At 43.0% G+C, this 24726-nt stretch overlaps 1 protein-coding gene across 1 annotated transcript; it reads left to right on the plus strand.

Annotated features, from left to right (window-relative positions):
* Positions 1-5218: 5218 nt before the first annotated feature.
* HAPSTR1 (HUWE1 associated protein modifying stress responses) lies at positions 5219-21988 on the plus strand. The gene is made up of 4 exons (XM_059861802.1): positions 5219-5609; positions 6368-6448; positions 10481-10756; positions 18563-21988. The coding sequence occupies exons 1-4, from the start codon at positions 5387-5389 to the stop codon at positions 18805-18807; spliced, it is 825 nt and encodes a 274-aa protein (XP_059717785.1). The 5' UTR covers positions 5219-5386; the 3' UTR covers positions 18808-21988.
* The last annotated feature ends 2738 nt before the right edge of the window (positions 21989-24726 follow it).

Here is a 24726-nt window from a genome sequence, read left to right on the forward strand (position 1 = left end):
GCAAACTATGTCTTCTTTCATAGTCTGTGATGCTCTGTAAAAATAGAGCAACTCAATGTTGCAGTGACTCAGAACTGCCTTTGGGAGCATGCAGGCAACCTGATGGAGACCTCTGGCATCCTGCTCCTCCTTCAACTGACACATGACAGAAAGTGCTGAAACACCTGCCAGCTGCAGTAATTTGCACAGTGCCAAATATCCCAACATCCCACCACGAGTTGACATGCAGAGATTCTGCTTTCATGAAGGTTTTTTAAAACCCCCTGGTTTCCTGTCTCACAAAGGTACTGGAACAAATAATCTACTCTACTAGCAAAGGAAAAACTTAGATGACCTCCACATTGTTTTTTTCTCCAAGACTTTTTTTTTTTCCAAACCAAATATGTAGTGAGGTACTACCCAGTAAAACTGAAAACTGTGTCTCCTACACTTTTTGTTAAAGTTTGCACTCACAGAGAAATGATCTGTATCTCATAGGAGTCATGTGGTCTTTCTCGCAAAAGGAGAGTCTTGCTCCTTGTCTGATTGTTAAATGATTTTGATACCAAAGCCCTGACATGAGGTTTGGAGAATCTTGTTCTCACAGAGTCAAACTGCTTTCCTTCTCAAATTGAGAACAGATTTTAGGCAAAGTCCCTGAATCACTATTTTAGGCAAGACCAAATTGACCAAGCATTACAAGTTGCTTTTATGTGACACCATTTTGATCATGGTCTCAGAAGTGTTATTACTGAAGTGCTCCCAGGAAATTGCAGGAATGATGCAGATGCTGTTGATACATATTTTATTTAAAGTTACCAACATTTTAAAATCCAAAACAGCATACAACTAACATTTTTGCAGTGCTTACCAAGTTTTATTTTTTCAGAGCAAACCATTACCTAGGAACACATATTAGAAAAGAAATCCTTTAATCCTATTTCCTTTATTTTCTACTTCCCTGACTCAAAACCCGGAGAACATGAGGCTCTTGCAACCATAAAGAACCCTCATACTTTGATGCTCTCAACCTTTGTCAATTGGTTTCTGTTTCAGTCTGATCAAATGTTTGCACTAAGGGTGCTCTATCATCACATTTTTCAGTTGGGGACAGCAGTAACAGCCAGCAGACATAAAAACCTCATCTGAGCATATCAGGAGCAGCTTAGACTTTGCAGCTGAGTATCCACCTTCCCTGCTGACCTGCTTTTCTGGAGGACAGCATACTGAGTCTGATCCCAAAGGACAAAATGGTGAAGAAAAATGAAAATATTGCCACTCAGATGTTTTTTCCTTTGGTGAAATGAATACCTACTCCCTTCAGTTCCTTCTCATAAAATGTTAGTGTTTAAAATGTTAGTGTTCACTTTCGATAGATTGTATTATCAATAAACTTTTTTCTTCCTCCATTCCATATTTTCATATTAAAAAAAACCCCTTTTCCCTTATTTATCATTAAATTCAGCCCTCAGTAAGAGTCTGCAGAAGGGAATAAAATAAGTCTTCAGAGCCTTCTACAATTAGCATATTCTCATCATGCTCCAGTAATTATCTCCCTTGATACTTCACTTGGGATGCCACACTGCTCTCATCACTATAGCATTCCCATGGGGGAAATTAAGAGGCAAAACACTAAGATTACTCAGATTCTACATTCGCCATGTGCACATCAGTGCCCTCACGGTCTTTGTGCATCTGACTCTCCTGCAAATCCCTCACCAGCAACCAAAACAAGCACAGTTGTGCTTGTGCCAGGCCTCTGACAGTGGGTCAAAAGCACAAAATTTTTCTTTATTTCTGGGGAGAAAAGAATCTTTAGTGAATCAGTGCTGCTCAGAGCTGCTTAGGAGGTGTCAGGGAGAAGAGTGTTTGGGTGTGTTAAAGGGTTTTGTGCCCAGTGCTTTTGTTTGTTTTTCTTCTCTCCTTTGCTGCCTCCTCCACAAATAACCTCAAAAAGTCAATCAATATTTTGTGGATGCTATGGGACAGGGAGAGAGAAATGGCAAGCGTTTCTCACAGTGGCTTGTGAGAAATTTTAGAGAGCTGGAAAGATGTAATAACTTGTTGACTATAAACAATTTGCAGGTGCTGTTTTTCTGCTTTATTTTTCTGTTCCTCTCAAAGACAGTGCGTGAGAATGTTTCTGTTTGTTAGCCAATAGAATAGAATCTATCATACCACTCCATAAAAACTGTGCAGTTCTTTTAAACAAAGTCTTCTTTGCCTTTGCTATGATCCTGCCTCTTGCTTGTTCCTGCCCTGACCCAGGCACACGAGTGACAAATATTGTCTTCATTCTCCATTTAATTCTCCTTCTCTACCTGCAGGACTCATTTGGTACATTATTCTTCTAGTCCCATGCTTGGCTCCTTTCCCAAGGCCCTAACACCCTTTTTATCTTCAGGTGGCATAAAGAAGTCTGTAGATCAAGTTAAATTTCTTTATTCTACCAAAAAATGACATTTTTCTAATTTCAAAATTCAGTATCCCTATGTTCTCAGTTAAGCCTCTCTCTGTTAGTATCCCAGAGATCACCAATGGCCACTTCACAAAACTATATGAACAATTGATACAACTCCAACATTATCCACCCCATCTGGTGTAAGGTGTGAAAAGAAAACAACACTTAGAAGCCCAGCACTTTCTATCAACTGTAGCTACTCTTGAGAACATTAAAGCAGGAAATTTTGGTGCTAAGCTTTTACCCAGGATTGCCCAGAGATGCATTACCACTCCCTGTTTGATCTGCATTAAATGGGCATAAGGCATAGCCAAATTTCAGGACAGTCTGCCTGATATATCACAACTGACACTACATTGTATTGCAGGAATGAACTGTTTATTTCACAGCTGCCAACATTATGCAACTCTTTAGAAATAGTCAGAAAACCAGATGTGTGGTACACAAAGTACAAAAAGTCATGTCTCCTCCTCTTCCATCAAGCTCCCTGCCCTAACTTCTGATCTCAGAGAGCATCTGCAAAGCCCATGAAAGCTGACAGGAAATTCTGCTCTTTCTGATGAGAGAGATGAATTTCAGCACTTGGTTTATTGGAAAATACTAGAGCACAATCCCATCACGCATTCTTGTGTGATGCTTTACAATATTTCAGCAATTTAAGAGTATAAGTGTAGCATTCACATGCCTTTTGAACAGAGAGAAGCTGTGAGACAAGCAGAGAAGAAGGAAAACACAATTCTTATCTTGCTTGCTGTGCCTGTGTTGTGCTAAAGTAAAATGCAATATGGAGACTGTTTACCCAAAGTGAGGATGCTTTGTTCCCTTGGCCTATCAGGGCCAGGTGTGTGTGTGTGTGACTGTCACGGGACAGTCACGAGAGAATCAGAGATGAGTGCAGTGCTGTGCAGTTGTGAGCAAGAGTGAGTGCATAGCAGATTCAGTTTGGATGAAATGTACATAGTATAGTATAATAAAGTAATTAATTCGCCTTCTGATGATGGAGTCAGATGCATCATTCTCTCTCCCCTTCATCAGAGTTGTCTTTTATTTACAACATATAAGGAATGAGTATTTCCGAGTTGTAGGTTCCTTATACGAAATCCTATTCAATAGAGAAGATCTCCTCTTGTGTTCTTTGCTTTTCTTAAACCAGCTGCACCGGAGAAAAATCCATGTTGCACCACAATATGTACTTATATGCCACCACAATGCACCACAATATGCCCTTCTGAGCCATGGATGATTTACAAAACCAGTTTGGCTGAAGTTCATCAATCTTAAACAAGAATTGGACAGAGCCTTACCTAGAAAGGAAGGGAATATCCATGCCTTTGTGTTTCTGCATTAGTGTCACATATTTGAGATACTTATATAAAAAGCCAGCGCCACAATTTCAGTTTAAGGAGACATGCACAAAGTTATGGGTGCTCTTACCCCTTCTACTCACATGGAGTGCCAAGGCATAACCCACAAGTAGGAGGCCCTTAGTAATTAGTCTTAATGGTTTAGGAAGTACAATAGCTGCAGATTTTCAGTTGTCCTCAGGGATAAAAAACCCCAACCCATCAACTCCAACTACACCCTCATACCACTTCTTTCCCCACTATATATGATTTAGGCTTGAATTCCTGAATGTTTTATGAAGTTGCATGAACATCCAAGTTCAAAAAGGGAACAAGCGTGGACTGGATAAAGCGCCTGTCGGAGGAGGGTATAGCCCATGGAGCCGGTGAGTGCTTCTCCCATGGGCTGGGATAGACACAGCAGGCTGCCCTGGGCTGGGATGGGCACAGCACGCTCCCTTGCCCTGGGCTGGGCACAGCAGGCTGCCCTGGGTTGGGATGGGCACAGCAGGCTGCCGGTGTGTGTCCGTGCTCGGTTTAGCGATGTGGGGGCAGATCCGGAGCCGGCTGCCCGAGGGCAGCGCTGCCAGCGCAGGCTGGGACAGCGGGTGCAAACCCCGGAGTGCAGGCAGCTGTGCCCGGGCCCCGCTCCGCAGCACGGGGACATTTGGTGCGGCTGGAAGTGCGGCTGCAGCAGCTGGGAAGTGCATTTCCATTTGCACAGCAGCCAAGTGACGGGATCGCGGGGTAAACGAGTGTTTTTAAAAGTGCGCAAAGCAGCTGTGACTTCAGTCCGCTTGTTGAGAGTGTGGCTGCTACAGCGCAGAATCAAGAACTGGTAAATAATGTGTAAAACAGGCAGAAAAGTGATGCCGTGGGTCTAAACTCTCGGGGCAAACCCCTCAGCCCTTTCTGCCGGACGCTGGCCCCGAGCCCGGCCGTGTCACACGGCTCGGCCCTCGGGCCCTGCGCGGCCGCCATCTTCCCCCGGGGCCGGGAAAGGACCCGCCTCCCGGGCGGGCTCTGCCCCTCAGCGGAGCCGCGGCGGCCGCTGCCACCTCCCGGTTCGGCCGCGGACAGCGCCTGCCGGGGCCGCCCGAGGCCGGGAGCGCCTCGCCCGCTCGGGGCGGCCCCGTGGCCGCTACAGGGGGGGCGCGGGCGGGGCCGCCTCACGCCAGGGGCGGGGCCAGGGCAGGGGCTGCGCGAGGTAGCGCACTGCGCACGCGCACCGCGCCGACGCCCCCGGCACGGGGCTGTGACGGCGTAACCAAACCTGCGTTAGCCCCGCCTCCCGGGGGGTGTCCCGCGTGACGGACACGTGAATGGACCAATGAGCACTGGGAATCCCGTACGGACCGGCGGTGCCGGGGCGGTAATGGCCAATCGAGCGCCGCGGGCGGGGCGGGCCGGCTGCGCGTTCCCAGGCGCCTCGGCCAGGCTCTCAGTGCGCTCGGGGCGGTGCCGGCGCTCGGAGTGTTTGGGGCCGGCGGAGCGACGGGCGGGCCCGGCATGGGGGTGAGGTAGGGCCGGCCCGGTGCACGGAACGAGCGCGGCCGGCTTTCGGGACCGGGTGTACGCGGCGGTGAGACGCGGAGCCGGGCGGATGATGGAGGACAAGAAGGAGGAGGGCGAGGCGGAGATCCAGGAGCACGGGCCCGAGCACTGGTTCAGCAAGTGGGAGCGGCAGTGCCTGGCTGAGGCCGAGCAGGAGGAGGCGCTGGCGCCGGAGCTGCAGGACGAGGCTGCGGCGCAGCCCGAGCACAAGCAGCAGAAGCTCTGGCACCTCTTTCAGAATTCGGCCACCGCCGTGGCGCAGCTCTACAAGGGTGAGCACGGTCAGGGGCTTGGGGAGGGCACAGCTGGGGCGGCTGCGGCCAAGAGGCCGGTGGAGCCCGAGCGCGGTGGGCTCGGGGCCCGGCCCATGGGGGGTGGGGGCGCCGAACAGCCGCGGAGCCGCCGGGGTGGGGAGGTGTCCGCAGCGGTACAAAGGGGCCGAGGCGACGGGAGGAGCGGCTGCCGGCCCGCGGCCGCCCTCGGAGACGGACGGGAAAACAAAATGGCGAGAGGGAGGGGGAGCCGCGGTCGCGGCCCGGGCAGCGCCCGGCGCGGCCTCCGGGGCGGCTCCTGCGCCGGCCCGGCCGCACCCCCTCCTCCCCCGGCTGCCGGAGCGCTCGGGCCGGAGCGCGGCCGCGGGGTGTCGGGGCGCTCCGGCGGGGGCCGCACCGGTAGGGTCCGGGCGGCGGGGGCGAGCTCCGAGTGTCTGGGAGGGCGGGGGGGTGGTGGGGGCCGGTCAACCCGGCCCTGCGGGCGGCTCCCGACGCCCAGCCCGGGAAGAGACTCCCGACAAAATGGCGAAGCGGGGCCGGGCTCGTTGTGCGGCGGGGCCGGGGCGGGGGCGGCCGGTCGCTCCCCGCCGCGCTGGGGGCACCGCGCCCGCTGCCCTGGCCGGGCCGCTGCCCGCCCGCCCCGCTCGGCTCCGATCCGGAGCTGCCTCCGGAAGGTGGAACAAAATGGCGAAACCTAACATGGCCGTTCGGAGCGGGTGACTCCAAAATAAACAGCCTGTGTCCTTCCCTCCCTGCAGACCGGGTGTGCCAGCAGCCGGGGCTCTCTCTCTGGGTCCCCTTCCAGAACGCCGCCACTGCGGTCACCAACCTCTACAAAGGTAAGGGGCTGCCCCCACCTCTGCCCCGGCAGCCCTCTCCGCCGAGCCGGGCCCCACTCTGCCTCCTGCCCCGGCTTACTCATAAGTAGGGCCTGTTAATGTCTCTTATTCACCCTGATAAAATCTAACCCGAGACTGCTTCCTGAATCTTGCAGGTTTTCCCTGGTCCACTTTAGCTGACGGTAGCTGAATCTTTTCTGTTGCCTCTTGTCAATGACTCATAAACTTTAAATCTGTTTTACTTTGAGACCCTTGAAAAAGGGTATCTTTAACATGTGTCTGTTTCTTGTGAATTCAAGGCAAGCGTACAATGTCTTATTAAACAATACTGAAATTCCCTGCATTGTTTATATTTCATAGTGCATTAGATGTTGGGGTGTTTTCTTTTGTGATGAAGCAAAGTTAGATTTAGTGTTCATGAAATTCTGCATAGATGTTATGTGACAGAAACTTTTATCTTCTTGTGGCATTGAGGCTTCTTAAGTAAGCCTCACAGTTTATTTTAAGCACTAAAATGTCATTATGTCTGTGTTCGGCATGGCAGTAAGAAGGCAGCGTTAGCCAGAACTTTGATAGGAGTGTGCTTTGCATGTGCTTGTGCTTTAGTGCTGGTTTACTGGGTGTTTCTGAACTCTGCAGTTCTTTGGGTTGTACCAGGAATTCTTGTCTGCAGAAGGATCATTCAGTGGCTTTTACTTTATTTAAAAGGTTGTGCTAAAATGATATATATCAGTGAAGGCTGAAATTGGCACATTGTGATTCCCATTGTTACTGCCTTCCTTTCCAAGGAAGGGGAGTGCTTTAAAATTCCAGTGTTGGTTTTTCTGGCTTATAGTTTGATTCCCCCCCCCCCCCCCCTTTGTTTTCCCCCTTGGTCTGTACAGCATTATCTGTAGTTCTACCTTTATGCTCCTTCATTTGCCTCCAGTTTTGTTGTTTGGAATTTGCTTTAAGCAGTTGAACTTGATGTGTTTGTGATGGGTGATCAGGTTTCTGACAGATGTGGACAGAGTGAGGAGGAAGTGTAGGTGCACAGCCCTCACTGCCAGACTCCCTGCAGAAGGTGCATTTGAATGCTCTGTGTGTGTGTCAGGTCATGTGAAGGGGCAGCACCTCAGAGCAGGAAGGTGCTGGCCTGAGGGTGTGGGTCACTAGAACATGTCTGCGGACAATAGTCATTTGAGAATGGTTCTAGAGTAGCAGCAGGTAGTGTTAATAAATTGTGTGGAATAATTGCAGTCTGTCTTTACAAATGGCTCTCCCTTACAGCATCTTTATTATGAAGACTTAGGCTGTTTATTTCTGGTTAAAATGTTAGATTACTTGTGCTCTAGGCAAAATAAGCCTTTTTGTTGGCAATGATGTGATTAACTGATGAGTAGGTGATCGGGGAAACTAGACTTTTAAGTTGGAAGCTGTCTTTTGTCAGGTATAATGTAATACTTCAAAAACCAGCACCTGAAACAAATGTTTTCTTCAGACAGATCCTAAAGTACCTGAGTTACTCAGGAATGCCATCTTTCAATTTCCAGTTAACTTGCAAGTCAGTGGAAATTTGGTGATAACATGGTAGAACCAGCTGAACACTGTCCTATCTGACAAGTTGGAGTCTCTTACTGTGACCTTGCTTTCCCTAGTGGTAAACATTGCTTTTAAAAAACCTCCTGTTTTTCACATTCTCAGTACTGTTTGTTTTGGAGGACTCTGTCAGAACACTGGAGGAATACTTGGTGGGGTGAACTGAACACCACAAACTGCCTCTTGCCTTGTCAGCTGCTTTCTGATCTGATAAATACTTGGATTTTTGAGGCATCATCTTTTTAACAAGAACAGTCCGAGGAAGGGTGCATAATGAGAATGCCATGATGTCTTGAATGTCAGCATTTCTTCTGAATATAGATTAGAAGTTTAATATCACACCACACTGATGGCCTTTCATCCTGAATTTCTGGTGCTGGTGATAGAGACTGCATTCAAGGCACTTCATTATCTTGATTGCACTAAAAAAGTAAAGCATGGCTTGTAATGTAGGATTTAGAACTTAAGGCCACTGTGGAAAGTTCTAGGTATGTGTTAGAATAAGACTTCTGAGTCTACAGTTTACCTTGTTTTTATTAAAAAAGCCCTGAATATTTTCTAATGTTGATTTTGACTTAATAATTTTGGAATATATGCAGCTTGACTGCTTAGGTTTTGCTAGCTTAACTTTGTTTACAAAGTAGTTGTGGCTTTTACCATAAAAATCTAATGTACCCAGGGTAATGATGCTTGAAACTTCTCTGGGCTGCGTCAGCAGTCAGTGTTTGACCTCAGACCTAGTTCACAGTTAGCACTTTGTAAAGCATTCTTATACACAAAGAAAGCAGAGTATTGATGTAAAGCCAGCCTCCAAGCCTCAAAAGGACACTCCTGGTATTTCAGGAAGTGATTAAAGGAGTATTTTCAGTTTCCAAGTTGGCTCCAGAGTGTTTGGGCGGCTTTTGCTGCCAGTACACTGAAGTCCGGGCTGCTGTGCAGTATAAAATGGCAGGAGGAATAATCAGTCATGTTACCATTGCTTTCAGAGGAATTAGCATTTGTAAATGTAGCCTTCAGATTACAAAGTAGTACAGGCAGAATGCTCTTAGAGTGGATACAAATAACAGGTTAAGTTACATTTGTTTACTTGTTTAGTTTATACTCCAAAAGCGCCAAGATTTAGCTCAGCTCAATTTGAGGTGGTTTTGGTCTGTCGTGTTAGGTTTGAAGTGCTTCTCTTTGGCAGTGTAGCTCTCAGTGCTGTCTTTCATGGTCTGTGCTGTGGTGCCTTAGAATACAAGTCAAAGAATAACATTTAATAGTAGTGCTTTCTGGGTTCTGGATTGTGACAAAGCTACATTAGATGTGTATGTCATTGTTTGTAAACCAATATTGGGATAGCTGTTCTTAAAGAAATACCTTTATCTTCTGGCTTTTGCCTTGGGCTTCATTAATAAAACAATATAAAGTGCTGTTTAAATCAGCTTTGCCACATGGAAAAAAATTCTATGGAATTCAAGTAAACAAAATTGGAATGGATATGTTTGTGTCTTTTAAGGAGCAAGAACAACTTAAGAGTACGAAACTTTACATGAAACTGAAATAGGTGTTGCCAAAGCTCTGATAGCAAACCTATGACGAGCAAGATGAGCATAATTGTGTGGTGAGCAGGATTTGTCCCACCTGTTACTGTGGTTTAAAACTTACTCAAACTGGTAGCCAGAAATACACTTCCCGAAGTTTGAAAGCAACTTAATACATTGGAGACACAGTTATAACTGATGTGCACAGGTGACTAGTTACATTAACAGAGAGGGAAATTGCATTTTGTAATAGGATTTATTGTAAATTGTGTGTTTAAAACTTCTGTATATCAGAATTCCAATGGGATTCTAAATGGGGAAGGAAACTTTCTTAGCCTTTGTAAATGGTATGTTGGCTAATTGAAAGACATCGGGGATACTTGTGTTCTAACTAGTTTCAAAACTGTGGCCTGTGAATTGCCTCTGCAGTTGAAATCCAGCTGAAAATAGAAGAACTTGAAAGAAATCCTGAGTTTTCTGGCAGTTCCTTACCTGTCAGAATGAAGAAAAGCAGTTAGTCCTTTCTTACGTTGGGGCTTCCTGCTGTATTGATGCACTGTGTGTGTCTAAGTCTGTTGTCTATTGATTTAAGTATCTTCCTCAGTCTGACAAGCTCTAAGTTTGTTTTTAATGTAAATAAAGAGTGCTGTGATGTTGACCTGAAGTATAGTAAGTGCTGTTTAAGTGGTGCTGGAGTTGCTGTTGACTATCTGACGTGTAAAGAGGACGGAACATTTTGGCTAATACTCTCTTCAGGTTTAATGGAACTCCTCTTTGCTGCTGCAGCTGCCTTGGTGCTGCCTTATGGAGTAACCTGTAGAAGATGTGGATACTTCTTCTTTCCCATGGTTGGCAGGAGGCCACATCAGTGCTGTGCCATGCTGTACATTGCTGTGTAACACTAAGAGAACTTTTTTCTGTCCTCTTGCAGAGAGTGTGGATGCCCACCAGCGAAGCTTTGATTTAGGAATTCAGATTGGCTATCAGCGTCGGAATAAGGATGTGTTAGCCTGGGTTAAAAAACGCAGAAGAACTATTCGAAGAGAAGACTTAATCAGCTTCCTTTGTGGAAAAGTCCCTCCTCCAAGAAATTCTAGAGCTCCCCCAAGACTGACTGTAGTATCCCCTAACCGAGCTACTTCAACAGAAACTAGCTCATCTGTAGAGACTGATTTGCAACCCTTCCGTGAAGCCATAGCTCTGCATGGTAACAGTCACTTTTTCAATATTACTTGGTTGAAATTGGGTGGGGGTTCTTAAAGTGTGTTTGGCATATCATAATGTGTCATACCTGGTGTTCCAGCTGAAGGTATCCCCTTCATTCTTCATGGGAGCTTTTGCATGTATAAGGCATGTGTTGGCTGCTAAAATTTTGTATAGTTGAGTATTTTGAATGAAGAAAAGGTACTGAATAAAAATGAAATTTTGGGTCTCTATTGCACAGCTGTGAACTCAGCAGTTAAGTATCAAGTCTTGGTAGTGTTTTTGAAGTATGAAGGGACTTGTCATTCATACCAATGCTAAAGTAAACAGAATTCTTGGAAAATGGCAGTGCTATGCTAGCAACTAGTTAAATATTAAGATTTGACTACTAGTAAATTTTTGGGGGCTTAGGGAGGGACTTTGATGTCTGAGGCTCTGGTCTCTAGCTCTCTGGTACCTTTGTTAGGCACTAATGCAGTTCAGCATTCTACTTAAAGTACCCTGAAAAGGGTGTTTCAGTTACACATTTTTGAAATAATTGAGTCCTGTTCAGAACTTTGCTCTAGTTCACTTTCAGATTCACATGTCTTCCAGTATCATACTGAATTGCCTTCCTTGCTATCACCAGCAATGTTGGGTGTATCTCTTTTCAGACATGAATATTCAGTAGCTTATTCTGTATTGGAATATGATTGAGCAAGTGATAGACAGATGTGCTTTAAATTGCTCTTGAGGTGAGATGAGGCAGTTCACCTCTGGGTTTTGTGCCTTCTAAAATTCAAAAAGGTGGGAGATATCTTCAGGTACAAACCCTAGACCATTCTAAAAATAAAAATTAAGCTATTTAGAAGTGCAACCTAAATTAAGTTTTTACTGTCTGGATATTCTCAGTGGGGGGTAGAATTGATGGGTTAATTAGAAGCATGAATTCCTGAAAATGCAGACTTGGCTTCTGCTGTGCTGTGGTGGTTTTTAAAGATGCCCAGTCCAGACACTGTTACTGTCTAGGTGACAGCCATTTACACCAAACATGCTTCCCTACTCAGTCATGTTGGTTTTGGCAGTTTCCTGTCTCATACTGGAAGGCTAGGGAATTCTGTGTACCACTGGTGCTTACTCAGTGTAGATAAAATTAATTTCATGAGAACAGCTGCAGAAGCTGGCTGTCGCTGTGGTAAGCACCCTTGTACAAATGCTTTTCTGAAAATATAGTTGAATCCTTGGAGTTGGATTTGACTGTAAAGGCTCAGTCTCAGGTGAGAAGAAGCTTAGGTAGGCTCATTCAGCACAGTGAGCTCTCTGAGTAAACTCAGAGCCACTTTTATTATTAATATGGCTCTTTTTGTGTCCATGTATTGCTTCCTAACATCTGCTTTGTGCAGAGGTGGTTCATGGAAGTCACTTTTCTATAGCATGAGGATCTGAACAATGATTTATAAAGTTTTCCATATTTCATAATGCAATGCAGGGTCACAAGGAAGTTCTGTCCTCTGTAGTGGCGCTGCAGGGGCTCAAAATGTACTTTTCCCCTTCATCAGCTGGTTGACAAGATTACATGTCAGTCACCTTCTCGATTAGGTTCTCCTCATATCAGTTTCAATCTGGTCCTTGACACAAATGCCTTTGTGCTAATCCTTTAGTGACTAGGCTTGTATTGGGCTTCATAACTGTTTTTAGGTTATTGCCTACAGTGTTTGCATTACTCTAGCTTCCCCCCCCCCCCCTTTTTTTTTTCTTTAAGGAAGTTGTGATTAAGCAATTTCATGAACTCATTTCCTATTTATTGTAGGGCTTTTCAAAATTATGTTTTGATTTTGAAACCTGCTAAGGATCTTCAGGTGTGTGTAAATTGATCTCATTAGGCCTGTGCTTATTGTATTTTTTGGCACATTGTTTGAAAGTGCTGCTTCATAAGGGAACGTGAGAACCTGATGATAGTGAGGAGCAGTCCAGGCACAGAGGTTTTGAGAGGAGTTTCCAACTGGCATGTAAAGGTTGGAGGCTGTTTTGTGCTGGTTGGCTTCCTGGTGGGAATAGAGCATTTCTTTATTGAACACGAGGATGGGTTGAATTAGATTTGAGGGATAATGCTAAAACTTTGCTGCTTGCAGCAAGACCTCTTTTAGTAAAGTAGGGAATAGCCTATGGCACCAGGTAAAGTGGAAGCAGAGCTGGGGTATTGACTTCTCAGAAATAGGAACTATTATATGTCTAAAGATCGTGGCATTATAGCTTGCTGATCTTCCCCTGTGATTGTGGAAAATGCCTGTTTTTTCGTCATGTAGCCCCTAAGTGCATCATAAGCACATCTGAAAATTTTGACAGAAGCAGTGGTAACAAAATAGCTAATAATTCAGTATTTCCTGGAACATCAAACACAATTCTAGGTGTATGCCCTAGACTAAAACATTAGAGATTAGCATCCTTTAGGCATCTGTATAATCTCTAAGCTGTATGCTTTATCTGAAAAGAAATATCTTAAAACTGAATTCTTATCTCCAGCCCTGTAACCTCTGACCTGTATTTTATCTCTGCAAGATGGTTGACCGTTTTTTGGACGGGATATTGACCCTAGAATTTAATCTTGTGATACTGATTATCAAGTCTTTGTACTACAAGAAAACTTGAGAGCAGAATGGCAGAGAAGAACCTGTTATAGTACCTAAAAGCAAAATTATCATGGCAAAAAATTAGGCATGAGAATGTTTAAGATGTGATCTTCCTTTTCTTTTAACTCCATAGCACTTATGCTCCGCAGTTGTTACTGAAATCTTGAGTGTTACTTAGTGAGAATGAGACTTTGGAATACTCTTGAGAGAATAAACTTTCGTAAACAACATCTTTTCCCTTATTATCAGCTTTTCACTGTTAGAATGCTGATAGGTAACCTTTGAAATAATGCATGTCTGGTGACTTGAACTGTGAATATTTGAAAAGAAGTTCAAGCCTTTTAGAAAAGCTGAGTAGTTATCTCAAGGTAATACATGATGTTTTACTCTGGAGTGCCAGTGCAGTTTTCTGAAACTTTAATGAAACATCAGTCTGATGCTTGGTGTTTTAAGATATGGTAGTAGAAGATAATACCTTTATTGTCCAACATCTCAATTACAGAGTTGGGTTTTTAACTTCCATTAGTCCCTGAAAGGTCATTGCAGCTAGGGAGAGTATGGATGTGTCTTCACCTACTCTATGGACGTGTATTGACATTTCCAGTTCTGTAAGAGATGAGTTTCATATGACGGAATTACATCAATCTGAGCTAACAGTACAAGAGTCCCAAACACTGCCACGTGCTCAGCCACGTTGTGCCTGGCTGTTGCTGGAGTACCAAGTGTGGTGCACAGCTTGTGTCCTTCACTTGGCCTGTCCTCCACGTTTCACACACTGTCCTCCCAGCATAATGGGAGAAAATGCTGTGACTTGAGGAGGGTAGAAGCAAGCTTGGAAAGGTAATGTTGAAATGCATTTGACTTGAGCATTCTTATTCAAAAGTGAGGTGAATTTGAGGAAATAAAAGGGCAGCAGTACAGTGAGACAACATTAGTTCTTTTTCTCCTGAGCTTTGATGTATATATTTCATGTGATTTGGTCTCTGTGGGGTGGGGAGAGCACTTGCACATAGAAGTGTGTGACCTGGCCCCTTAAGGTCTGAATTTCCACTAGGCCTTCATATTTGCTTCTCAGAATATTAAAGTGCAGTTTAAAACAGGAGCACTTAGCAGAGTGGAGAAGCAGCAGTTGGTAAAAGAGGGGATGGGAGAACAAAGTTCTGAGTGGTCTGACATAGTTTGATTTAAAGGTTGTATGTATATCTAGCTGTGATGGAATGTGCTGCTAAAACTTGTTTTTTGAGCCAGTATTCTGAAAGGGTGACTATGACAGAAGTGTGACAAGGATCTCTCTGCATGCTGTTTTGAATTTATCTGGGGTTATTAACTAATTCCTGCTTTAGCCGCACTATGTTTCTTTTAATACTTCCTGATTAAAACTTCTAGAAACAATAGTACTATGTGGAACAGTAGCTACCCAGTATATTATGCTGTGATAGTGACCTGAATAAGTTGTACATGGGCATGATTGTAGTGCAGATGAAACAGCATTACAGTTTGTTAGGCCAGTGGTGGTAAACGTGCTAATTTTGAGTTGACAGTTTTAAGTGTTTTGTAATCCATGAAACATATTTTCAGTCAAGCATTCTAATATCTTGATAGTTTTTAAATGTACTTAGTAATAAATTGGCCAGTATTGGTCACAGCTCCTTCTAATAGTACTGTAAGACCTTTCAGAGTATAATTCTTTCTTGTCTATGAAATGTCATTTTGTTGGTGAAAGATACAACAGGAAAGAGAATGTACTCGGTACTGCAAAGTGTTTGAGATATGCCTTCCACTTCAAACCTTTCCAATTCATAAAGGGTGTAAGAGCAATGTGGGCTTTCTTAAAGGCCTCTAAGAATAAAGGAGACGTCCGTGGTAGAAAGGAGTGGGAAACTTCAGAGGTGGATGTGAGATTGTGGGAAAAGTGAAGCCACTTCAGCAGCTGTTTGGATCTCTGTTGTGTTGTATGGACAAAACTGGTGTGCCTGTGGTTAGGCCATATTAATCACAATATAGAAATTTGAGGTTGGGAAATGATGTTTGCTGATAGTCATGTCATCTTACCACTTCCTTGTGTCAGTTATTGCTTTAAATGCTTTGGGAAGAGCTCTGAGTCTGCTGAAAGCTTAAACTCAGTAATTCACAGTAAATGGTTTGTCTGAGATTTCCTCTGCCTTGCCACAGCTTCCCAAGGAAAAACCTAACTCTTTTCCCTGTTGACCAAAAGTGGATTTTTTTTTTTTTTTTTTTTTTTTTTTGAGCATTGCAGGTTGTTCTCAGAGATGTTGGTTCCATGAAGTGGCATCTTGATATTTGATTGTATGCCTTGAGTTTGCTTTGACTTTCCATGTTAGCTTAATTAGCCAATCCTAATGTGCAAATCCAAACTGTGATCTGCGTGTTTCATTTGGCAGTTTTGCCCTTCTGGATGGATAGGCAGTGCTGTGTAATGTGGTTAACTGCCAGGAGCTGAGGCTGTCACTCAGTCTGTCAGTGTACCCAGTCATGACTCTTACTGCTACTAAATACCTGTGGGAGATGCAAGATTAACCTGTAGCTCAAAGCCCATGCTGTGATGCAATATCCTTGTATTCTGATCTGTAGGAATTAATTCAAAGCTACTCTCCTGCCTTAGACACCAAGTTGGATTGAAGATTTTAACTTCTAATTATCTCCTGAAGGTTGTTAGTGTATTTAAATGTACAGTGATTCAGCATTACCTAAATACTGGGAAGTCAGTGACTGCTTTAGGCATTGCTTGTGAACTTTTTCAGTCTGGTTTAGAATATGCTGCAGTGTGTTACAGATACATCATTTAACTGTATCAACTATTTTAAAGAATGCTTGTTACTTGAAAAGGCTCTGCTTAAAAACATAGTTGTTGAGTGGTGCCAAAAAAAAGTCTTTTGACATCACAGGTCAGTTTTGGGGTTTATTTAGAATAATTTTTCTTCCCTTACTTGGGTACTAGATGTAGTAAAAAGATATCATGATAAAATTGAATTACTATGTTGTTCATTTGGTATGAGTTGTAAAACAGTAAATGACTGATAAGTGATGTAAATTGTTGACTCTTAAGTGTAAGTAATGACACTGAACTTGTGTGGTCACAGCAGTTCTGCTTGGAATAGGGATGTGGGGGGAAATCTCTACAATCAGTTTGGATTTGAAAAAATGTCACCTGTATGCTGTCAGATTTTTTCCAATTTAAATGTACAGGATGAATTACTGTTTTTTCTAATGTATGTCATACCAGTTGAAATTAAACTACTGATGTCTTTGAATTGTGAAGTGATTTGTTACCTGCCCAAACTGTGTATGTTAGTAGTTTATCCAAGATATGGTAGAATTGGCTTTTTCTCATACATTTGTCATCAAATTAGCTGCATTACTTTATTTGGTGGATGCACGGGAAATTCTTTTCCTGAAGGTTTTGAATTTAAGCTTGACTTTAATCCTTGGAATACTGTCACAAACCTCATTTCTGAGTTACCTTTACACTAAAACAGCTTCTTTCTGTTTAAATACTTTCTGCCATGTGAATGAACACTGATGAACTTTGTGTTCACTGTGAAAATGAACAGTGATTTTGCTATTAATAAAATCTGCAGGGTGCCTCTTGGAGTTCAGACCATGCATCTGGGCCCTGTTTGAACACCATTGGAGCTGTAAGCAAAAGCCCTAAGAGAGAATCAGTGATTAGTGGCTGTGTCTGCTGGTTGTTGTGTAATGCCAGATCTGTGTGAAGTATTTCCTGTGCTGTTACAAGGTGGAAGCTTTAGATGTTCATTCAGCAATGTTCATTAGAGTGAAGTTGGTTGGGCTGCTCCATCCTGACTTGTGTATCAGCCTGCCATTGCTGCAGATGGTTTTTAGACTTCAGCTTCTAACTGAGGTTTCTGGTGACTGATGTTGTAGTTCTGGCAGTCCTCTCTTCCCAGACCCTCTGAAGTTGCCTATTTGGCCTGCCAGCAGCAATAGCTTATGGATTGGGTTTTGTTAGGCTTGACTTGTCAGTCAGTGGTTTTTGGCTGCTCATTTGACAGTACTTGGAAATGTGAATTAGTGCATGCACAAGGTTTATGATGCCTGGACAGAGCTATAGAATATTTGAGACTGGAGAAGAGAGCTCTAAGATTTTGAAGGTTGCTGTGATTGGAATCTTCCTGGACAGTTCAATATTTCCTTGTTCTTATTGTTAGAAAAAATGCAGATCTATGCTTATCTTTCCTAGGGCCAACAGATGTTTCTGTACTCTTCTATTAATACTCAGATTTAGAAAAGTTATAATAGTAAAGATGTTTGTCTTATCTCTGAGCTCCTGTTTCTCCACACAGAGCCTGCATTGGAAATGGAGAAGAGTAGTTAGACTTCTGTGTATTAGTCCTTACTAAATTTATGTTTAAAATGTCCCACGTTTGCAAAATTGTAATGTTACAGAAGGCAGAGGTTAAATTAGTATGAAAGTTCATGGTTGTCTTTTTATGACCCTGTTTGTACAAGAAATAAACTTCAATTTGAATCAAATACTATTAATCTGTATACAGACTAAAGGACTTGCAGGATACCTGTGACAGTGATTTGCATCAGATCTGTTGATAACAAATTCTGTGTGTTGGTCATGTGGTTTTTCCTTACTTGTTCTTTAAGTGCATTTCTGAATTTATTAATACTAATGTGTTGGCGCTTAGTGTTAGCCGTGAAATAAAAGCTTGTATTTGTGAACTGGCTGTGGTGTACACCTGTCTGAGACCTGCTGCCATACTGCAGCTTCCTTCAGGGAGTGAAAGGGAGCAGGGTGGTGGTGTTGACACAAGGCCAGGTCAGTTCAACTCAAAAGTCCTTGGCAGGGCTGTGTAACTCTGGTCCAGTGTGAAGCCTTTAAATTGAGATTATCTGCTCTTGAGTATGTCCCTCTTTTGAATAGTATGTCATGCCTGTGGAGTTGATGTTTGCCAGAGTGTGCTGTTACATCCTCATGTATAAGCTCACTTTTAACATCATAAAAAGCAGTTCTGGTAACTATTGGATTATTACACAGGCTGAAGGCTCTCAGCCTTCAGGGTGTGCTCTGGACTGGAGTGGTACAAAGAGCAGGATGAAGTGTCTTTAAGGTCTCAGTGGAATTGGGCTGAGTGTGATCCTGTGTGGCACACATGGGAACTGAACTTTCTGTGCTGTCTGACTGAAGCCCTTTTTCTCTCTCTCCCCAGGTCTTAGTGGTGCAATGGCTAGTATAAGTGTTCGCTCGAGTACCCCAGGCTCGCCTACTCACGTGAGCAGTGGCTCCAATGCTAGTCGAAGGAGAAATGGACTCCATGATGTTGATTTGAACACTTTCATATCAGAAGAAATGGCACTCCACTTGGACAATGGTGGAACTAGAAAGCGTACCTCAGCCCAGTGTGGCGATGTCATTACAGACTCACCAACTCATAAACGCAACAGAATGATCTAAACTGCAAAAATTTCAAACCCACCATGCTGCTTGAAAGCCACTTGATCCTCAGAGTACTATTGAAAAGGAAACATGAGGCCATCTTTCCATATTCACTGTTTAAGACAAAGAATTCAATAAATGCCATAAAGGAAATTTTAGATATTACATTATATGCCTCTTGTAACTGCGGCTTTCTTAAACTATATTCTTAGCAGAGGACATCAGATATTGTGTAGTAGTTAGCAAGATCATCATAGGCGAACGTGTATCTGTTCCAAGGCTAAAAGTGACCTTACTTGTATTATTAAAGGGAAAGGAAATTTCAGATGTTTATTTGGCTATAGAATTTTTTTTTGTCCTTTATTTCCTGCTTTGAGTATTTGCTTAAACAGTATTGCCAGTTTGACTGAAATTGTCTACAACATGACTTGGCATCTTTGTCAAAACTGCAGGCTTCCATTTTTGCAGCACTGTACCATGCACCTAGTTTCTGTATAGTAACAGTGTGCAAGTTATAAATATTGGACTGTACCCTTTTTAGTTTTAAAAGCAGTTGATAATTCTGGTGATTGTGTGATAATGTAAAGAGGTGCTATGATGGTCATGCAATTAATACTTAATATTGAATCAATACAAGGATCTTTATTGGATTCACTTTGTGTGTTCTAGTGCTCTGAAGTAGCAATATTAAACTTTTCCCCAATTAACTTCATAGGCTTTTAAATCAGTTTGAGAAAATAGATGTACTTATTGGTATTATCCGTGTGGTAATCATACACAGTGCAGACTGCACCAGTGCTGACCTAAATTTAGAGAAAAATGTCCTGTAATTGGAAAATAGGCTTTTCTGTTCAGTATTAGTGAAGGGTAGGTTTTGTGTACACCCATATCCTATTTTACATTTCTTGTAAAGTAATTGCCCATTGCTGGGGAGGGGTGGGAGGAGAGGGAATGTGGGGAATAGTTGGAAAAGGGGTGTGTTCTAACAAGTAAGACTTCTGGTCACATGTGGAAACTTGGACTAACTTAAACAAGATTCTGTGATGCCATCCCCTTCAGGAGGGAGTGACATGCAGGTTCTATGAAGTGCTAAGAAAATAATTTAAAACTGGAAGTTGATTATAAAACTCTGGATAAACATGCTGTAAGCATGAATTAAAAAGGATAAATGGCTTTCTTTTTGTGTTTAGCTTACATTTATAGGATTGAACTCTGGCTGCCGTAACTTAAGCATAGTCTAAAACTGAACTAGAGATCAAGACTGATCTGCTGCAAATCTGTTTCTGAATGGGGAAGGACAGAAGTCAGTCTCAGAGTGTCCTGACTATTTTTATACGTAGAGGGAGGAAGTCTTTGGTAGAGGGCTCTGACTTTAGGGCCTCTAAAATCTCTGCCTTGGAAAGGGATAACACAGGAAGAATAAGAAAATGGAGAGCTCCAACCCTGCACGTTGGGAAAGGGGTATTAAGAGAGGTGGTATGCATGCTTTAACTGGAAGCATAGGTTGATCCTGGGATTAAATGTAGTTATGCTAGATTCCCAGTACTAAAAATTGTGGTTTCTGGCGAAGTTAAGGCACCTTGAGCTCCATGTTAATACACAGCTCTTCAAGACTTTTGCTTACGTGCTTGTAGAGTCAGATCTCTTTTGTGTTATCTTTGCTGTTTGAGCAGACTTCACTGTAGGTTTGCCCTTTTTACCCTCTCATCGATGTTTGTAGTCAAGGCAAGACAGCAATGCTGTGTGAGATACTCAAGGCTCCCTACTTGAGCCTGATTTCCTTGCCTTGTGGTGCTTCCATCACATTTCTTTACACCCAAGAGCCCTTGAAGATGTCAGTAGTTGCACAGTACTGTAGCAAGAGGCTCTGTAGTTCATGGACAGTTGTCAGAAGTGTCCATAGAAAAGTGCTAAGAACTGCTCCAACCCCCACCTGTGTTACATAGCTGAACTTGCACATCACTTGAAGACTCAGTATACATTAATTTCAGTTACTGCTTTTAACTACAATTCATAAGGTTTAGTTTATGTAAGATGTTAATATTGCATAAAGGTAGTTCCTTTTGGAGACTGCATTTTCAGCAAAGATTTTGAAGATGTTATCTGAATATACATTAGTATTTATTAGACTATTGGCAGAGGGATTTTTCTGTTCTAAAAGAAAGGTGGAGTCTTTAACAGAATGGTTCTCACACCTGTCCTTTCTTCACCTCTTCTGTTTATTTTTTAACTGGCTTGTACAAGTAAGATGCTTGTGCTCTGCAACTTCTAATACACTTTATTCTTGATGTGGTAAAGGTGACATCGTACTGGTATCAGTCCTGCATGCAGGAACTGAACTGTAGCAGTGCTTGCTGCTGGTCTAGCCCAAATACAGAGCCTGTTCAAATTACTTCTCCCCTTTCTTGCAGTGAAATAAATCTTGTTGATGCTCTGAAGCATTAATTTGGTCTATTACCATCTAAAATGAAATTTGTCTGACTTCTTATTTAATTTGTGCCATTTTCCTTTGAAAGAAAGCAGACTTTGATATTAAACTGGTTGCATTAATTTTTGTTTTTTGGATTGTACCTTAAATATTTGGCAACTTTTGATTGTTTTTCATTTAGCCCCAACTGTTGTTTGCTCTTTGACCTCTGCCAGAGTGATCAAAAATGCATGTTTTCACCTAATAAACACAGGAGAACAGGTTGTCTCTGAAAAAAGAAAAAAAAATAAAAAGAAGTCCAGTACCTGTTGCTTTGAAGACTATTTCTTGTGCCAGTGTAGAAAACTGATGTTCTGGAAATAGCTTTCAGCTATATCCAAACTGTAGCTCCTGGAGCCAGAAGTGAGTTGATTTTCAGGAAGGAACACTGACTGGAGAACTGTTTAGTTTGGTACACATGGTGCTTACTTTTGCTTTCTCCTCTGACTCGTGCAGTTGCCCAGTCTCTTCTCCATGTACATCCGATCTAACCTGAATGTGCGGCAGTTACATAAAGTACATCCTGCACTGAAGCTACTGAGCTTGGCTTGCTTATTAATGAAGTAAGTTTTAAATGTTTGATTGAAATCTATATTACAATAAAGTCATGCAAAAATGATTTTGGTTGAAATTGAAGTCCTGCAGTTAAACTTACTTTTAAATGTGGTTTACCCAGCTGGAGTAATAGAAACTCTAAGTCATAATAAACCTAATAAAAAAAAATACAACTAATCAGGCTGCTTTGTAGTTCTTTGAAGTTTCTGAATAATACAGGCCAATACTGCTGGACAAGATGTGATTAGTGTGAGCTGACAGGCTGCCTTGGTTGTGCAGATCAGGACTTTCCTTGAATGCACTTGGGTGGTAGCTGTTTGGTGTAGCTTACACACAGGCTTTTGTTTTGTCTCCTTTTGACTAATGATGGTACAGAAAATTGGGGTGTATTACATCTGTACAAGATGTTCTGCAGACTTCAACATCACTAATACTTAAAAGAAGCATCTTAAAGAGATTTAAGTGGCATAGTTTAGAAAGTTAAGTGGTGTTGACTTCAATAGTAGAGCTTTCCAGTCTTTTGTAACAGACCCTTTGGACTTAAATGAAATCAGGTGCTTTAATTAGCAGCATTTCCTGCTTCATGTGGGTGTCCCTAAACCTACAAAGTATTTTCCACTTGCTTTATCAGCAGGTTTTAGAATTCCATTATGAAGGAAATCTTTATTTCGTAGGGGCTTTCAAGTTTAAAAAGTATCTTTTTAATTAATGTTAACATTTTTTCACTTACTTAGCCACCAAAATGTTCCAACAGGAATTTAGAAAGATTCTTAAATGGCTTCTAAATTCCATCATCTTTCAATTATTAGCCTGGAGCTAAGTAATCCTTTGGCAGAGATGAGGAATGCAGGCCTGGTGTGCTCTGTGGGGCACTCTGCCCCAGGTGGGGCTGATGTGGTTTTGTGGGGTGGCCACAGGGCCCCGTGGGTGCTCCTTCCAGAGCCTCTGGTTGTGCAAGGGCAGGACAGGGCCCTGGCACTCCTTGTCTGAGCATGGAGAGTTCCCTCAGAGCCCTGAGTCAACACTGGTGCTTTCTGCAGCCCTGCTCCACTGGGCTCCTCTCAGACTGTCCCCAAACAGGATAACACACACAGGCTGTAGTGAATAAACCAACCAGAGTCCCTCCTACGCAGGAGGCAAACATCACCTGCCTCTGGGGGTTCTTGTAAAAGAGGCTACTCAGTGGGTAGTGAGATTGCAGCACTTCCCATGTGACTTTGGCTGGTGGTGCTGCTGTCCCAGCAGGTACCAGGGGCTGTGGAACACCAGGACTGTTCACTGGCCACAGTGGGATATGAGGGGAGAGTGCACGAGGTACCAGGATCACCTTGGAATCTGCTGTGAGCCCTTTGGGCAGACACTGCCGTGTAGAAAATCTTGCAATTCAGTGTTAAATGCATCGATCAGCTGGTTAAAACAGCATAGAAATGCTGTTAAATTAATCATGCTTTGTAATATCTCACTGTTCTTCTATCAGATTGATTTTAAGGTGAAGTTGTCTCTGGGTGCTATAGAACAGCAAGCTGGGCATGAAGGGTAATCCTGGGGTCCCTGTTGGTGTTGTCATGGTGTAACAATGTTAGATGTTAGAAAAACTCACAATGTTTTCCAGCTCTGAAACTCAAGCCACAGGAATTTTTTTTGGTACTCTGAAGACCTGGTGTGTTTTTTACGAAACATCAAAGCAGAGGCTACAAAATGTTTGCATTTAAAGTAGCTATGCTCAGAACCTTGTTCTGTTTCTACTGGAGCTCTGAGGGGGCCACGTCCAGCTCCTGCCCATGCAGTCCTGTGTACCTGTGCTCACAGAACAGGCAGGTGCTGCCCAGTCCAGAGGTTAGTTTGTTCTTTTCCTGGGCGTTTCCATTTTTATATTGCTGTTTAAACCTAGCTTTCTTGTTTTGAAGTGAATTCCTTGAGTACCATCTATAATATGTATAGAGATCAAGATGGGTATGCAAGATCAAGATGGGGAGAAGATACCAAATTCTGCTGTTTAAGTGAGTAGTTACTTGATCTCATGTAATTAATAACTCATAATGTCTAGTGTTACCTCTCTGCAAGATTCTAGTCTCTACATCACTTTGAGACCACAAAAATCTGTGCATCTTTTGTATGCTTCAGGCCAGTCTTGTGGCTGTTTTTAAAAAACACCTGCTCTGCTTTTTTGAAGATATTTCAAAGCTCTGGGGAGAGAGCTTTGCCATAAGTTTGCAAGAGTGATATTGCTATATCTATTTCATAGAGTACAGCGGAAGATAACTAATGCTGGCTTCAACAAAAGTGTTCTAAAGCCTGTTTTCCTATTCTCTTGAAAGCCCCAACAAAAAGAAATCCATGGTTTATGCTTAGAGGTGACTAAACTTCTCAGCTGAGGGGGACCATCTTCTAGAGACTTGCATTGAATACCCTGCCAGTAATCCTACTGTTTATTCTACTGAGGGAGCTATAATTTGTATTTTTACTTTCATCTCTAAGCTTTTCTGCTGAAAAAGCTCACTCAGTGAAGCCTGTTTTTTTTTTTTTTTCCCTGGCTACATTTAAATTATTTCCTGTGAAAGAGCATCTGTGATCTCCTATGAGGTAGGCAGGCTTTTTTCCTCTCCCTGGAGAAACTGTTGTCCTTAATGTGAATCACTGAAGATGCGTGTCTTGCTGCTAAAAGGAATTTTATAGTCTTTGATTTGAGTGATTGTGGTTTTCAGAGCAGGAATCTGCTGAAGATACGCTGAGTGTTGTAGCTGCAGAGCCTTGTGTGCTTCCAGATGACAGTGCAGGGATGCAGCTCATTTGGACTCTGAGATTATTAATTAAAACCTGATTGGTCCGCAACTGCTTGCTCTATAACAGCTTCTGATGTAGTCTTGCCAGAATTCAGAATTCCTTAGGCCTAGATGTGTATCCCAAAATATGAG

The sequence above is a fragment of the Haemorhous mexicanus genome, chromosome 17 (genome assembly GCF_027477595.1).
Source record: "Haemorhous mexicanus isolate bHaeMex1 chromosome 17, bHaeMex1.pri, whole genome shotgun sequence".
Taxonomy (NCBI): Eukaryota; Metazoa; Chordata; class Aves; order Passeriformes; family Fringillidae; genus Haemorhous; species Haemorhous mexicanus.

Bases quoted from the DNA above. Each gene is read 5' to 3' on its own strand.
- HAPSTR1 (XM_059861802.1), top strand. From the start codon at position 5,387: ATGATGGAGGACAAGAAGGAGGAGGGCGAGGCGGAGATCCAGGAGCAC. The intron at 5,610-6,367 runs GTGAGCACGGTC...CCCTCCCTGCAG, and splicing joins CGTGGCGCAGCTCTACAAGG to ACCGGGTGTGCCAGCAGCCG. The intron at 6,449-10,480 runs GTAAGGGGCTGC...GTCCTCTTGCAG, and splicing joins GGTCACCAACCTCTACAAAG to AGAGTGTGGATGCCCACCAG.